The following is a 17,840-nucleotide window of genomic DNA, read 5'->3' on the forward strand; positions in this document are numbered from 1 at the left end:
TTATACAAGTGATTATGTGTGTCCGGAACCCTGTAGTATCTGTCGGGCTTAGCAGGGGCCGGAGGAAGTGAATCAGGAGCAGTACAAGCATCATTAAATGCATCATCCACAACTGTAAGTACTGGAGGAATGGCTAAAGGTCTATGCTGTGGCAAATGCAAAAAAGTCCTAAGCCTTTTCCTAGAGTCTGAAAAATCCTGGCCCTGCCATTGAAATTGTTCCCTCATAGCATGCAAGGTTTCCCCAAAAGAAAATTCCTCAGGAGGAGAGGCAGAAGGAATGGAGTCTTCTGCATCAGAGTCCTCATATGGAGAATAAGGGCCTTCTGGAGGGTTTGTATTTTCTGAATCATCAGAGGAGTAATCTTTAGAAACTGGCTCAGGGGGCTCTGCTCTAGGCCTCTTCTCTGGAGGGGGGTGAGAGGCCCTGTCAGGGTGAGGCTGGGATCCCCTGATCAAAGAAATGAGATCCTCTGCAAGACTAAGCATTTGAGTACTAGAGCTAGGCCTGTGAGAGGGGGTTTTAGCAGGCACGGTCTTGGTTGATTTTGCTGCTTTAGCCCTGGCAAAAGCCTTAATTGACATGGATGCAGGGGGCCTAGCAGCTCCACGTGCAGGAGTAGATATATCTAAAGGGATAGTATCTGATAAATCCTGTGAACCTGCAGGAGCAGGTGGAATTTCAGTAGCAGATTCAGCCATGCTGGATGAGGTCTCGGTAGGAGGCAAGCTTTCGGCCGAAGGAAGAACCGAGGACTCGGTTTCAGCCGAAACCGAGACACTCGCGGTTGGCTTAACCGCGGTTTCGGCCGAAACCGCGGACCGCGAGTGTCGGTCCTTTTCCTTACGCTTTTTAGTTAATTGTGAAGTTGGAATCTCCGACGGCATGATATAAGCAAAAGCGGAGCCGAAAAACTCCTCTGCAAACTCCGACCGACGTCTAAGTGTCCGTCGGTTGAAGGAAGCACAGGCTAGACAAGCTGCTACGTCGTGGTCTGGGCCTAAACAAGGTAGGCAGTAAGAGTGGAAATCTTTATGAGGTATTTGTTTCCCACAAGTTAAACAGTTATTCACTTTTTCTGACATCGGCTGAGGCAAGAAAGAGTCCCCAACGGGGTACTTAGCTTTTTAGAAGTCTTCGGTAGTAGCAATCCCTGGTTCTGACCGACTGGCACTTGCGAACAGCTTCTGCTTCGGGCGCCACGCGGCAAGAAAGACTGGGTAAAATGGCGTCGTCTGATGCCTTTATACCCGCAGAACTGCAGCTATGACGTCGGGTGAAGTGCGACATCAGCCGAGGCCAGACCCAGACTTTGGAATCCGGCCGACCGAAGGGCTGCCTGAGGCCAGGACAACCCATTTGTTAGGACTGCAGATGCATCCTTGAAGGACATCCAAAGGAGCATCCGCAGTAAGTGGGTCCAGATTAGAAGAGAGACGCCAATCAGAAAACCTCTTCCATTTGAAATAAGTATGATTTCCTAGAAGTGGTAGGTTTCCTGCCTCCTGCAGGACCTGAAGCATGTCCTCAGAAAAAAAGGTGTCTATTTAGATTCAAAACCTTATCACCCACAGTGTCAGTTGAAGCGTGGACAGGTGGGGATGGATGAGAGATCCCTTGTCTTGTGTGAATAGAGCCACCCTGTGAGGTAACTTGTGATGATTTCTCTTAGACAGAAGCAGAAGTAGAGGGAATCAATGCTGTTATGGCCAAAAGGGAGTCACCAACAAGATTATGGGAGCATGCTGTTGAATCTTGAACAGACCTTTCGGAATGCGATGAAGGGGAAGGAATGCATAAAGAAACATCCCCTTCCAAGAAAATGAGAGGGCATCCACTTTCCACACCAGAGGGCCTGGGACTCTGGTACAAAACAGAGGAAGCTGTTCAGAGGGGAGGCAAATAGATCTACCTGAGTAGTACCCCACTAGTGAACAATGTCCAAAAGCACAACCCTGTGAAGCATCCTTTCATGGGATTGAGTGAAGGACCTGTTCAGAGTGTCTGCCCCAATGTTCTGATCTGAAGGAATATAAACTGCCTGAAAAGTCTCTTGATACTTGACAGCCAGCTCCCATACCAGAGGTGCCAGCTGGCAAAGAAGGTAAGATCTTGTCCCCCCTGTTTGTTGATATACCTCAAAACTGTGATATTGTCTGTAAATATCTTGAGAGGCCTCAGAGAGAAGAGAGGATGAAAGGCCTGAAGAGCCAGCATAAGAGCTCTCATCTCTTTCACGATGAGTGCTCCTTCTACTGATGATGCGACCACACTCCCTGTACCTTCAGGCAGCCAAACGTTGCTCCCCATTCCACATCTGATGTGTCTGTGAATAGATCCTGAGAGGGAAGAGAAGTATTCAAAGGGAGCCTTGGAGTTAGAAACAACTGCTGAATCCACCAGAGAAGTTCCTTCTTGAGACAAAGAAGAAGAGGAACCTTAAAGTCTAGAGGATGCACATGTTGAAGCCACACTGACTTCAGAAATCACTGGAACTTCCTCATGTGGAGTTTGGCCAGAGGGAACATCAGAATGGTGGAAGCCATGAAACTCAGAGCTCTCAGAAACTCCCTGGCTGTAATGGAGGCCAGGAGAAGAAAAGTTTGAATAGCTTTGAAATTAAGAAATGAGAGTTAAAGCCTTTGGAGAAGGCAGAGATGCCAGCATTGGCACCATCTGAATCCTGCAACCCAGAAAGACATGATCATGAGAAAGAGTCAGGGAAGACTTTTTGAAGTTTATCATGAACCCCAGGCTCTGAAGAAGAGAAACGGCAAGGCAAAATGAAGATTTTACAAAAGGACCTCCGGACAGGATGCCTGAATCAGCAGGTCACCTAAGTAATGAAATATGTGGATTCCTTGAAGCCTGCCAAAAGCATTCACAGGATGGAAGCATTCACCCTTGGGGCAGTAGAAAGGCCAAAGAGCAAAGCACAGAATGGAAAATGCCAGGAAGCAGTAGAGAAATGCAAAAACTTCCAGAAAAGTGGATGGATTGGAGTATGGAGATAAGCATCCTTGAGATCCAGAGACACCCGAAGGGCCAAAGGGAGCAAGAGAGGAATCAGAGTATGAAGGGACAACATCCAAAAGGAAGGCACCTTCAGAAATGTGTTTAGATGAGAGAGGTCTAGAATTGGTCTCCAAGTACCCTCTTTTTGGTATTAGAAATATCCGTGAATAAAACCCCTTCCCCCTTTGGGTCAAAGGCATCTCTTGAATGGTACACTGAGACAAGAGATCTTGAAGAACCTCTGGGAAAAAAGGAAGTTCTTCCTGAGGATGCTGAGGAATGCCCATAAAAGAAGGATGGGAATTCCACACCATGAAGTACACCTGAAGAATGATTGACAGAACCCAAGAATCCTGGGTGATGCGAAGCCAAATAGGAAGAGAAAGAGGAATGTGGTGGGAAACAGGCAGATAGACAGCACCTAGTTTGTCAGGAAAGGAAGATTTTTGAATCCCAGCAGCCTAACTGGCCTTAGCATGAGGAGCCTGTACATTTTTTACCTTTAGCAGAAGGGTGAGATTGCCTACAAACAAAGGCTGGCTTAGCAGGGTAGTTTCGCTGAAATTTCGGCACAGGAGAAACAAACACATGTTTAAGCTCCTGTAAGGCCTTCCCCTTGTCCTGAAGAGACTTAAACAAACCAGCAGCCACTTCCCCAAACAAAAGTTTATTATCCAGAGGAGCATCCATCAACTTAGCCTTAATATCATCAGGTAAAGGTTGAAGCCTAAGCCAAGAATATCTCTTCAGAACTTATACAGAAGCAGCAGCCCTAGAAGAGGCATCTGCTGCTTCATAACTACATTTGCTAGAATAACAAATTACTTGAGAGGAAGTCCCTAGCAAGGAAAGAGCAGAAGATTTAATATCAGAGTCTGGAAGATCAGAAAAAAGCTGACAAGCCTGAGACAGAGCTAACGCATACCTAGACATATGGGTCTGATAATTAATTGCCCTAAAAGCTAGGGTAGCCAAAGTATAAACCTTCTTACCCAGCTTATCCATGGTTCTGCTGTCCTTGTCAGAATTATTTATTTATTTTTATTTATTTTACATTTTTTGACTGGGATAGTCCGACTAGATAGATGTCCATTTTCAGTGGAGGGCCAGGGAGAAAAGCTCCACATAAAAGCACTCAAAGTAACAGCAAAGACTTATTACTCATATGATACATAAATTGATAGGGCAAGAAGTACATAAAGAACATTCATATATAAAAATGCATACATACATTTTCAGCAGAGGCCCAGGGAGAAAAGCTCTACATAATAGCACTCAAAGTAACAGCAAAGATTTATTACTCATATGATACATAAATTGACTGGGCAAGCAGTACATAAAGAACATTCATATTGTAAAAAAAGCATATATATGTAGCTATGTACACTATAGATAACTAATAAAGATTCCTGAGATGGTTCTAGTCAGGGGTAGGGCAAGGATATAACCAGTGTGATTTACAATGTTTTTTGAGGGTTTTTTTTTAATAGAGGCAGAGAGATTTCTTGGATAACGACTGCAGGAAGAAGGTTCCATATTTTGCCAAAAGAGTTGGTAAACAGAGCATCCCCCACTGAGTTGTTAGCTTTGAGCGTGAGTACCAGTAGTCTGTTAGATGAGAGTAATGGCCTAAGGGTACTATGGGGGCAGATAATATTTTTAAGGGCAGGTGTGTTATCAGGTTGGCAGAGGATTTTGTGGGCTACTATGAGCTAGTTGAACTACAGAAGGGTAGGCAGTTCTAGCCACCCTAACATCTTTAGATTGTGACAGTGATGTGTCCTGAATGCAGTGCCAGAAGCAAATCTGGTGATGTGGTTGTAACAGCTAGATAGTTTGTTAAGGTCAGTTTTGTTCAAGTTGGTGAATAGAGGGGATGCACAGAGATGGGTAGAGAGTAGGTGGGAATGGGCAATGCCAGTACGAGCAAGAGGTGTAAGCAAAGGTTTGACCTTGTAAAGGGTGCATAGTTTTTTGTTAATGGTCTTAATAGTGTGATTTATGTGGATGTCAAATTTGAGGTTATTGTTTACTATAACTCCTAGGAGCTTGGTTTGGCCTTCAGGTGAGATGATGTTGGCATTTTTAGAGTTTAGAGTTTGTCAGAAGGCAGTAACTTGGATGAAAGAAGCAAATATGAAGGCTTATCAGAGGACATTTAAACTTATCAGAGGACATTTAAACAAAAATGAACAATCCTCAGACACCCTATAAAACCTATCAGACTTCTTAGGAGCAGGGGGCAAATAATCAGGCGCTTTAGAGGCATTGGAAGAAACATCCAGTAAAGCAGCCAAAACAGGAGGAATAGCCACAGGTTTAGGAGATTCCATCTGCTGTAACTCATAGTACTTCTTATGGATATCATAGGCCTTAGCACAATCTCACTTAAAAATTTCCATCCTCCTAGATATTGTGTCACCAAAGGAAATTTCCTCAGAAGGAGTATCTGGACTAGTAGATTCCTCCTCCTCTGACCCATATTCTAAAGGTGAATGAATATAAGTAGAATGATTAAGGGATTCTTCATCAGAATCCAACTCTTCCATAGAATAATTCAGTTCCCTGAGCCTTTTAAGTGAAGAAGAGGACCAAAGAGGAGCAGGAACCGGAATCCCTTGAGGAGGCCTCAGTGACAGTAATGTATTAAATAACCCCTGAGTAAAGGCCTGCCACTCACTTTGTGGATCCCTAGGAGCAGAAGAAACATGTTTAGTTTTCTGTTTATTTTTAAAGGGAACATCTGGCCTAGAAAACTGAGAAGGCTCTGACTCAGGATGGCATTCAACAACTGCAGTAGGAACTTTTTCCCTAATAAGAATCTGCGGAATCCCCTTGGCCCACCCAGAAACAATCAACTGTGGTTCCCCATGAACCTCCAAAATGGATGCCTGCAAAGCCTTGTCAGAACTGCTGCCCACCAGATCCTCGCCAAACTCTAACCTGGACATGGCAGAGAAATCCAACAGCCAGGCGAGCCTCTGGGTTTGTAATAACCTTGGCAGAAACACCTAGCAGAGGCTGGACAGCAGAACATTCTGGTCTTACCCTTTTCACTTTCTTCTTCCTTGATGGCTGACCCTCAGGGCAGGAAGTTCCTTCTATTGTATCTTTAGCAAGAAGCTTAAGACGCTGGTTCTGAAGATAGAATAAAAGGGAAGAAAGCCTACTATGAAGAGTTTTCAGAATGAAGGCCTGACAAATTGAACAAGATGTATGGTCATGAGAAGCTCCTGGGCAAAAAAGGCACTTATTTTGGTTATCTTCATGGGAATCTGTCTGCCATACTGGGATTTACACTTCCTGGATAACATTAACCCCAAACAGCACAAAACAGTCAAAAAAAAGAACAAAACTCCAACTGGGTACTTATCTGCAATGGTGAGGACTTCAGCAAGCAAGAGTAATCTCAAAAATGCAGTAATAATAGCAGAAAATGGATGTAGTCCTCCCTCTTAAAACACTTGCAGTTCACCAATACCACAATCCGGAATATTTCAATCAATAAAGAATTTTAATAACAGCTAATAATTAAATATTAAAATTCTTTATTGATTGAAATATTCTGGATTGTGGTACTGGTGAAACGCAAGTGTTTTAAGAGGGAAGACAGCCTTTATTGCACCGGAGCTACACTTTGTTATCTTATTTGGTTGCTTGGTTTGCTTTAGAAAATGGATGTAGGCAAACAGATCAATGGTTTGAAACAGTGTTCAGACTGATGGCAAAGAAGTTCTGAGGATGGTATGTCTGAATGTCTCCTTTATGCCCTGCACTATGCAAAGAGCATTTAGCTGACATTCAGCATACCTTAAAGCAAATGTAGGCTTTGGTAGACTGGCCGGACAATGGGCTTCCACAGCAGGGAATCCCCATATGTAACGAATACTGCATATCTATATATTTGTTTTCACATTCCCATGTTCTAGTTTTAGAATATCTTATGAAGTATAAGATGTACAAATTCTTATTATAGTACCAAATGTTACTGAAGAAAAGCTCAGTTAAAAATACTGATTCTGAAGATGAGCCCTTACTGACCACTTTCACTGGAAAGAGTTACCTGTTCAAATCAGCATAAATCTGTATATTTTGTTGTTTACACAGGCCCATTTCTAGAACAGGGTAAGTAGAGTAGATATACTAGGTGCAAGGGTAAAAAATATTCAACAGCAGCATTATACACACAGCCGTTTTCAGATGGAAAGGTATTGCAGTGGAAGCCAAGCCGCCCAGAAATGTCCCGATGTGCACAAAGCTACAGTGATCCTTAGACAAGGAACCAATGATTTCACAAGATGTAGTAATACTACATAAACAGGCAATCTCTTGCATATTGCAATGCTTATGACTTTACATGATTATTTGTGAGATGAGATCTTACTTTAATAAACCAGGATGATGCACATCTTTTAAGATTTGCACTTTATTTATTTGATTCACCAGTAACTTTTCTGATCTGTACTACAGTTCAGGTTTGCATGTCAATAATTGTTTACTTTCGTCTTTAGACCCCAATAAAGTGAAATAAACATTTTGTTTTCTTTCGGTTTCATACCTGTAGAATATAAAATTATCTGCATATATATATATTCCTAAACCAATGTGATATGTTGAACTGCTGGTATTTATCTCACTTTGGTACATGGTCCCACCAGTTCATGGAACATGTGCTTTGACATAAATAAAATCACTTAATAGACCTGCCAATGTAATTCATACAATTTTTAGATCTGGCTTAACTTTTAGTAATTAGAACAGTTAAGTGTACACTTGAGGAAAAGAGAAGGCAGAACCAAATGCTTCATTGAATAGATAAAGCTACACAACAACTTTTGTCTTTTAAGGTATGACTCATATTTTTCTGTGGGATCTAACACAGCTAAGAAGAATTTAAACTGCATTAGTCAGACTTATTTCATATAAGAGTTGTAATAAAACTTTTTAGAATTTTAAATAGCATTTGTATTGCCAAATTTTCAATAGATTAGAAATATGGCGGGAGACAGAAAAACACAATTTACAGTTTACAGAGTGCCTTTAACTCTTGCTGTAGAGTTTAACTCTTGTAACAGAGTTTATTAAAAGTAAAGCTTTACCCTGATGATTTGGTATTAAATATTAGTTTTATTTTACTTTTATTACATGTAAGTAGAAAGCTATCAGTACCGTTTGAAGTTTTGTATGCAAATTGTTCCAACAGTCATTAACATTTTATATACTTAAAATTATATTCTTTATACTTACTGTAACATAAAGTGTATCTTCCAATAATTATACATAATAAAAAGGGAACTATGTTAAAAGTCTATTTTAGTACCCCCAGAGTGCGATGTTTCTTAAGATTCTGTGCTTCACTTGGGTATATATAAAATCATATCCCTTGGATATGTGTTAAAATTTCATAAGAACTATTACCTATGCAATATATTTATTCATCTTTAGGAAAAAACTTTAAGCAAATGTTCATTTGCTAAGAGTCTACATTAAAGACAAACATAGCAATTAGACAACCATGTACCATTATAACAGCCTGCTAAATAGTTATTTATTAACGTTTCTTAAGGAATGCTTTTACCATTTCTGATGATAACTAACATAATATCTCTCTTATTTCATAAAAGTGCAGGCACTCATGAATCTTCTGATTAATTTCTAGCATTGATATGACTGTCTTACTGTTCTTTCTCCACCCTCTATATTAGTAGGTATACGATTTTAACAACATGGCTGCATCATTCATTTCAAGCCTTCAGAAAGTAAAATGAAATATGAAAAAAACGTTTTGCTACCTTATTCGTCCATCATTGTATGCTGGTGTCCCTTCTACTACAAACTTAATGAAAAATGGTTGATTGCCATGGCTTTCTTCAAAACCACCTATAACACAGAATCCAAGGCTTCCTGTGCTCTTCCGTAACACGATGTCTCTGCAACTGTACAAATACCTGAAGGAAATAAAAACATGTAATTATCTCTACTTTTGATTTGTCTTTTCTATACATTATTATGTAACCATACACATGCATAAACCATGTAAAAACACACACACACACACACACACACACACACACACACACACACACACACACACACACACACACACACACACACACACACACTCCTTTTTCTTTATACATGCACTTACTATAATAACTGTATACATTAACTGCATAGTAATATGTATTATTACTATAACTGTTGAATACAAAAGTTTAGATTTTATCATTTAGTAATGATACAATTGCCTTTCTCAGTCTATCAGATTTTAGCAAGCAGTGCTGAAAATTATTACACTCGTGCATTGTGTACTCTTGACACAGTGTCACTCTGTTGTGTTTTGCATCCAAGACATGAAGAGAAGTATAACTTTTTTGTATATGGTTTTAATCTCCGGCAATATGCCAGGGATCTGCCCTCCCACAATCACTTTCCCCATAATTTCTGCCACAGGGTGAGATTCAATTACAGGAGCCCCTCATATAGGCAGCCATCAGGTGTTTCTATTATTTTGGTCCTATGTTCTTAACCCTTACCCCAGCATCTTACATGTGGGCCTGCAATGCCTTCTCCTGTAGGCATTCACATTCTTATAAGTGCCCCATAAAATCTACAGTATGAATGTGGCTTGGCCTCATCAAGCAGACATCCACTGGCCATACAATGTAAGCTATATACCTCTCTAACCAGTAGGACCAGGTATTTCTGGGCTGCTTCCCTTCATCCAGGGTGGGTAAGTCAATATTGTCTGCTCATTCCCATCATCCCATTCCTAGAACCTTCAGCAGCTGATCTCATGTCATCTCAGTTGTAATCAGGACTTCATCCTCATTCACCCTGGAGCCAGCATAAAGCATTACACTTTTCATAACATGCATTTTTAATATGATAAGTTGCATCATATACAATAGCTGAAGGAGATATCTGAGAACTGAAGCAGTTTGTAAAGCAGGAGGACATACTGATCTACATAATAACACTTTATGAGTGAGGGCATTGTTAATAAACAGCAATCAGCATATCTACTATACCTGAATTAGGATCACTTTTCAAACTCAACATATTCAACATGGTTTCTCCTGCAAAACATTCCAAAAACACTAGCTAAAATTTCTCACTTTCTCTATATATACATTATTATGCCAATTTTGGAGAAGTGCATCATTCACGAGAAATAATAGGTCATGGAAAACACAGGAAAAAGGTGACTTGCATTAGAGATCCAGTAATAGTTTAGTTGGAAGCAAGTATACGTGAATCCAGATCAGCTTCTGCACTACAGTACAGAAATAGGGGATCAGTACAGGTAAAAGGTCACCAGATATTACAGTCCTTAAATCCCCTATACTGAGCAATCTCATTTCTGGATCACTAAACTGTATGGTCTCTTAAATTAAAACAGATGAAATGGTGGTCAGACCGATAAAGTTTATCCATGTCCAGGTTTGATACAATCACCACTACTGAAAATCTCTAGCCTAAAGTATGACTTTTTAAAATGAGTCTCAGAGGAAATCTTCTGAGCAAAGTCTAGTCTGCCCATAAACTGGAGTAACTCAGCAGTAAGTTTAGATGACCTGCCACCAATTCAGAACCAACAAGGGTGATCTGTGAGAAGAGTGATAAGGACGCCCATAAACTACTGCAGAAATGTCCTTTCATAGTTTGGAGGATGGCAAGAGAAATTTCAAGCACATACTCAAAAACACAGGTAACCTTATTATTAATGGAAAACACACACACACACACACACACACACACACACACACACACACACACACACACACACACACCATGAGTGGTGTTTTACTGAAATAATGTGACATCAGCCTTCTGTTGCTTTGATGCTCAGGACATCAGAGTTATTTCGGTAAAGAGTTAAATTATGTCTTTTTTTTTTTGCTGTATTGTATTTTTCAGTGCACAGTTTGTAACTTTGCTATTAAAGTGACCTACCCCCAAACTACATCTAAAGCAAATGGCAGTTCTCTTATTGATATCAGCCCACATCCCTATAGCACCAGATAACATACGGACCAGAATGTATGGTTTCAGTGAGATAAAGTCTAAAAATTCCATTAGACGTAGTCTTGGTGAAAAGAGTCAAGTCAACCTCTTGTAACAAACAAGAGATGATCCCATCAGACTGATTTGGTACTGAACAACAAACCCCAAGAGGAAGGAGTCTTCAGAAATGTAAGTCATATTAGCCTGCCAGTGGTGGAGGACAGGCTTCCTTGGTTGCTGACACCAATAACATGAAATTATGCCACAAGAATGGGCCCCTTACTTATTGCCTAAGTGAAGTCCAGGTCCCTATTCCCAATGACAGTAGACATCACTAAGCTGGTGATTATATAGAGTTACCATTGAACGTGGGCATAGCACATCAGATGGGCAAGGGGTGTAAAGGAGGCTTCTGTCATATAGTAAAACCACTCAGGAAAGGGGAATACAGTATGAACAGTAACTGCACATTTAACGTGCTACAAATCAATTTGTAAATCGCTAAGACAGCTAGGATAGAGCTGGAAAAAGAATTAACACAATAATGCAAAATACTGGTGCAGAAGGGTTAAGGATGTGAGCTGTAGTTACTATGATATAGGATACGAATCCCTCAGCACTTGTTTAGCTATTTTGTGACCTTGTGCAAATCGCTTAAATAGACATTGCTCATTGGTCACCCCTGAAAAGGGGACTCTGTGTCCAGTGGGCCTACCTGGTTAACAAATTAGTGTTATTATTATTACTACTACTGCTATAATTATTATTATTATATAAATACAGTCAGATGATGACTGTCAATTAACGGAAAATATTCAGGATACCAAAAGCAATCAGATCTAATATTATCCTTAGAAATGAAAGATAAACTAAACATAGGTAGACAGATCAAGCAGTAAAAGAATGAGATAACATAATACTCCCACACTATGACTACTCAGTACGGATAGTATTACACAAACTCTGGACTAAATATAGCATAATACATTTAATTAAATGATCAGGTCTTGCAGTTTAGGAAAGTTAAATCCAACATAGAAATAAATGTTTATGCCAATGCCTAAGTTACGGACATCTAACACTATCAACATAATCAAGGTCCAACAACAACATTTAAAATTACAATACATAAATATTTAAAGCAAAACATAACTTTTAGTACCAGACTTATTCAGAAACTTCAAGGTAAATTTAGAGAATCATATCAGATCTATAAAAAAACTGCAAGCAAAACTTGATTATGATATGACACTGTACAGCATTCAGATCAAAGTGGAAAATCAGCATTGTAAAGACAGGATATGTGAGTTTTTGAAAAAAAAACAGAGCAAAGCTTGAGGCTTAGAACAACAAGCAAGAAATTAAAAATGCTTTAAAAACAATCTTTACTTAGCAGATCAATCTGCAATAGCTACTGCTAAAATTTTACTTTTATCAACCCTCATAAATGCATCTTCCATTTTAACTAATACAAAAATATTACTTAAAGTAGTACTTATAATAAAAGTGCTAACATGACCAAACTCTCATATTTTAGAATGCATACTCTCCTTATATAAAAGTTTAATATTCTTACTACTACTGTAGGTAGCTGTCATACATAATAACTCCCATAATGTATATAGCACTAGTATTACTACTAACCTTACAATAATAACTAAATCTCTGGCCTAATTTCTAATATCTCTCCTATTATACTAACATGTTTCTCTACTTTTTACAACTTCCATTTAAACTGCATTTCTATTAATTTATATGCTACCTTTCAGCCCCGTAAATCTATATGGTATCTGCAAATAATGTACATATTTAATTGCATTACATATTCAACTTTGTAGTATCAGATCTCTCTAGGTACATAGATAATCATGGATAAGACACTACTTCATATTTGTGTATAATGTCCAATAAATGTTTCCTGTCTGTAAGCTGTTTTTTTTACTTGTATGTTGGAGGTTTTCTTTTTGGGTCCTTACTGAAAAGGGCCCTCTGTGAACTCAGTTGGTCTATCCCGGTCAACAAATGTAAATAAATAAATAAATAAATAAAATAAGGCAATTGTTATGATAACAAAGGCAGTTATTAAAAAAAATATGTACTTAACATTTGGGTCATATTGTCAAATAGGACTTCTAAAATCAAGAAAACATTTTGGCTCTAGAACCAACTAGGACAGGATAAGAGGGTAGAAAGAATATTGCTTCAACAGACCACTTGCTGTTCTTCCATTTTACATTACTTTATTTCTCTTGTTTTATAATTTCACCCATGATCAACATTTGCAAAACTCAGGTCTAGACAGAAACATTGAAAGCATTATATAAGTTATGATGCAGTCAGGTTGCCTCTGAACTCTTTCAGACCTCCTGACTTTTGGTGGTTGAGAAACAAGATCTGGCACATTTGATTTAACCTCTGTTTCCATCACAGTTTTGTTCAGTATGCAACCTCAACAGACTGCAAAATAACCTCCTTGAGTATCCTCCCTTGATTCAGTGGTAGTGTCCACAGTCACAGGATGAATGCTCACCATTTCCTGAATCATGGATTCAATTAGTATAGTAGTACACCATTCCGCAGAAGTAACTAGCCACTGGTTCCTTTCCAACATTTGATCATTATGTCTTTCTACAGCTCTCACATTCATACCTCTCAAATGTGCAGATTTTTGCAGAATGTCCAGATTATTGGCTCATATTTTTGGCGTGGTCCTCTCAAACTTTGTGGGTTTTCTGAATTTTTTTGTGGCAAATCAGTGAGGGTGGAACTGATTAAATGTTGTTGTGTTTTTCGGCTTTTCCCAGTTAGGGGTCGCCACAGCAGAACTCCGGTCCGCTATTGATTGGTAGTTGATTTTTATGTGCCGAGTTACCAGCCCTGGCGTACAACCTTCAACGAAGGTACGCCCATTCATGCATGTCTCCACGCAGAAGATGCTCTAGCTGAGAATCGAACCGGACAGCATCTTCAATAATGACAGGAATTTGAGTTTCAGACTTCATATCCTTCAGAAAATGCATGGTAACACAAGACCTTTTATTCTAGCAACTTTCTAAGTTTATGACAGCACTATTTAAAATTTGTCTCTATTTTTGAGGCTTTGTCCTGCCTGTTATTTTTGTCCATATTTTTGGGCTGAGAGGTTGAGAGGTATGCTCCCATTATTCAGTTCAAAAGTGTAGGATATAGGATCAGTGGCATCCATTATTCTTTAAGATATCTATTTCCCCCAGGTAAATACTTGTCATAGTTACCAGATCATGTAGCTGAAATCTATACTGTTTAATAGTTATTATGCTACTACTTTTGTGAAGCATTTTGCATAAACTTTCTTTGTGAGGTAGATCTCAGTTTTCTACTCATTAATATCTCAGCAGCTGACATTCCAGAAGCTGACAGTGTCTTAATGTGCTTACTAAATAATTCTTTAAATATTTATTTCATGGGACCCTCAGTTACATTCCTCATGTGTTCTTTAAATGTTTCTATTGCTCCTTCTGCTACTGGCGAAGAATGATAAGGAACAGATATAATCCAATGAATCCCATTTTACCTTGCAAATTCCATAAATTCCTTATGTGTAAGAGGGGCTGTATTCTCATTTGAAACATTTCTGGCACTTCATAAGTCCTGAAACTTGTCCTTAAGTTTTCTGCAAATGTTTTGGAGTCACCATTCTTACAGAATATACATCTATCAGTCTTGAATAAACATCTACATTTTTCTTGCTGTTTTTTGGCTTCATTGTCTGCTGAATATCAAATCACTCTTCTCAGTCTGTCATCCATTCTTTCCTTTTATACTGACACCTTGTACCCCATATTACCCTGAAAAAAGATCTCTGCTCTCCACTGGGAATTTTCCTAGTGGCATCTCCCTCCTAGATGATCGGTATCAGAAACAAAAGCTGTCTGGATGAAGGGCCACCAACTAAACAGCCACAGAGGGTAGTTGACTGTTTCCATGCTGTGTGTGCTACTCCCCATGGCACCTTAATATCTCTGCATACCCACATCCCTAGTCAAGGCCACATAATGTCCTGTTCACTTACAGAACATTGCTTACAGAACTTCTGTAAGTACAGACATCTTGACCCAATTGCTGTTTGCCACATCATCTACACGCATTCTGAGCTGGTCTTGCAGTGAGGCAGGTTGCTTTCTCTCTCTCAGGGTTGGGGAAACAGCAGCGGCTACTCACTCCCACCATCTATCATAAACTTTTCCAGTGTCTGAATCACTAATTTATTTCAGGACATCTAGGTCACAGGCAGGACTTTATCTCTCTATATCACAGAACCAACAGTAAGTATCCATAATGATCTGAATCATTTTCTAAAAAACAAACAAGCAAAATAAGCAAATTATTTTTAACTTCTTTTCCATGAATTCTTTGGATATTGTTCTAAATAAAAGAGACCAGTGGCATGAGACATTTTTGCTCTTGATATTTAGTACAACTGTTCACTACGTTGTTATTGTCTGAATTCATGTTTGGCTACTACATACAGCTTCTAATCAAACCTTTCATGAGTGTGATTCTAGGATAGCATTTATGTAATTATAACAATACCACTTGTCTAGCCTGTAGTGTATTTATGACCAGTCTCCTTTCAACATACAATCATTCTGTATACTAAATTAACTTTTTGTGGATATGAATTGTATGAACTCAGTTTCTTAACACTAAGGAAAATGTCTTTGATGTATTCAGAGAATCTGGAACTTACTGAGTATAAACTTTATGCAACTTAATTTGCGTAGGTGTCACTGAAATAAATGATTAAAATAATCAAATTTTCTACTGACTAGGTCTTATTCTTAGGTTCATAGAATCATATGTGATTACTAGGCTAATGGTCCTAGGGGGGCTTTTTAAGCCTAGCCATGTTTCCCCATCTGTAAATGACAGGACTGATTATCCAAGGGCATCTAGTTTGGTTTATGCACATTACATCTCAAGAGAGTGGTGATGTATTTGCCATGTCCACATTACCATGATGTTTACCTGGGAATGTAAACTGTTCCCTGCTCATTTGGCCTTAAGAATAGAGACCATCTTTCAGCTCCTGTCTACAACATTTATTATAGCTTTTTCCTCATTAAACAATGAGGTCAGCAGATTATGACCTGTTCAAATGGTGAGTCTGCACCCATAAATACAGTTATGAAACTTCCTAACTTTATAAATCACTTAAGATCTCCTTTCACTACATTTTTATAAAACTCTAGACATAAAACCAATAAGTCTATCTGACTCATCTGGCAAACATCACATGGAAATCCATCGCATAACAGTATTAGTGGTTTGTTGACTTAATGCATGTTTGAAGACTGAAGCATCTGATTAGAAACTTTAGATTCTAAGTACTGTCTTGATCTGTATACCCCAAATGCAGTTTTGTTAGTTAACTGGGTAGCAGCTCTAGTCTTTCTTAGACTAGTTTCTTATGTGGTCCAGGCTTGAATGGTAAGGACAAAGGCAATGTAGATGAATAGTTCAGAGGAGCTAATTAAACAGCATGTTTTCAAAACGTGGGTGGAAATCAGACCACTAAGAGGAAAAAAAAAAAACACTGCAGGCATGGGGAGTTCATGCAAACTTCACAAAGAGATCAGAGGTTAGGACTAAACCCCAGATCTTGGCACTATAGAAAAATATATCTTAATTATCAAGCCACTGTTCTGCCTAGCATTGGATTATAAAATGCCCTAGTTGACATCCTTATTCAACAGCATATACAATGAAGTTAACACACATGTCCATCTTGGAACATCTTACTTATTTTATTTATCTTAAAAGTGTCAGACCCACTAGGCCAATAGTCTGTTTTCAGGTAAGACCAACAATACTGTTTATACTAAATAGGCCTAATTCATAGGTTCATAGGTGATTACTAGGCTAATGGCTCTAGGAGGCCTTTTTAAGTCTAGCCATGTTTTCCCTTTGTAAATGACAGGATTAATTACCCAGGGGCATCTAGCTGGAGTTACTCAGCTGGGCATATTTAAGCTGCTTATGTCCAACGGGGCTATGATACCTTTTATAAATTCTTGTAAGTTTGTAAATGTCTATACACTTATGTATTCTTTCTACTGTTTCATATGTAAATGAAGCTCTTTACATGGGGCAGTGTAGACCTGCCTTCTGCCAGTAAGTCTGCATTATCGTGTAGGATGAAGAGCAGGAGGGAGACACACCTTGACTCATCATACCTTATGTTATCAAGACAAGAGTTGATAAGACGACCACTGCAAAAATGAATGTTTATAACCCTAAAGTTTCTCCACACATCTGACTTATTTGACCTACTTCCAAGGTCAGACTTGAAACTTAAGAAGATCAGTCGTGAAGAGTTGATGCTGCTGTGAGCTGAATGGTTTACCATGATGATGAAAGGCATGACGTTGTTGTTTGAAAAAGATTATTTGCCTTGCAGAAGTAATGCATGCTGTATGTGCCATATCAGGTGAGCAGTCACACTCTGCTAAAGTCCTTTGCACTAACTTAGTGAATGGAGTGGTGGACAAAATCACTTTAGCTCATTGTCTGATATTATCAAAAGTGACTGTGAGAGAGGGTGTGGTACGTTTGGTGGGTAAGTCCACAGATTAGAATACATAAATTACATAAAGTCAGTTGTAGAATGCTTGGAATAAAGGTAAAGTACAGTCAACAAGTAAGAAAAGACCTGAAGCTGTTCAGGTATCATTTGCAGATACTGGTTGACATACATGTACCTGCTTTGCACCAGAATGGAAATATCTGATGCATTCCCAGTACCTGGGCATAGAAGGCATCAAAGCTCACCAGCTATA

At 39.1% G+C, this 17,840-nt stretch overlaps 1 protein-coding gene across 2 annotated transcripts in view; it reads right to left on the bottom strand.

Annotated features, from left to right (window-relative positions):
* Window positions 1–17,840, bottom strand: part of LNX1 (ligand of numb-protein X 1) — a 1,086,042-nt gene that overhangs the window by 104,782 nt on the left and 963,420 nt on the right. For both annotated transcript variants that reach the window (XM_044061422.1, XM_044061424.1), the window contains one exon: window positions 8,808–8,963. In XM_044061422.1, coding sequence (XP_043917357.1) covers window positions 8,808–8,963 — 156 coding nt within the window. The remainder of the gene's footprint in view (window positions 1–8,807; window positions 8,964–17,840) is intronic.

The sequence above is a fragment of the Protopterus annectens genome, chromosome 2.part0 (genome assembly GCF_019279795.1).
Source record: "Protopterus annectens isolate FY-2018-M chromosome 2.part0, PAN1.0, whole genome shotgun sequence".
Lineage (NCBI taxonomy): Eukaryota > Metazoa > Chordata > Ceratodontiformes > Protopteridae > Protopterus > Protopterus annectens.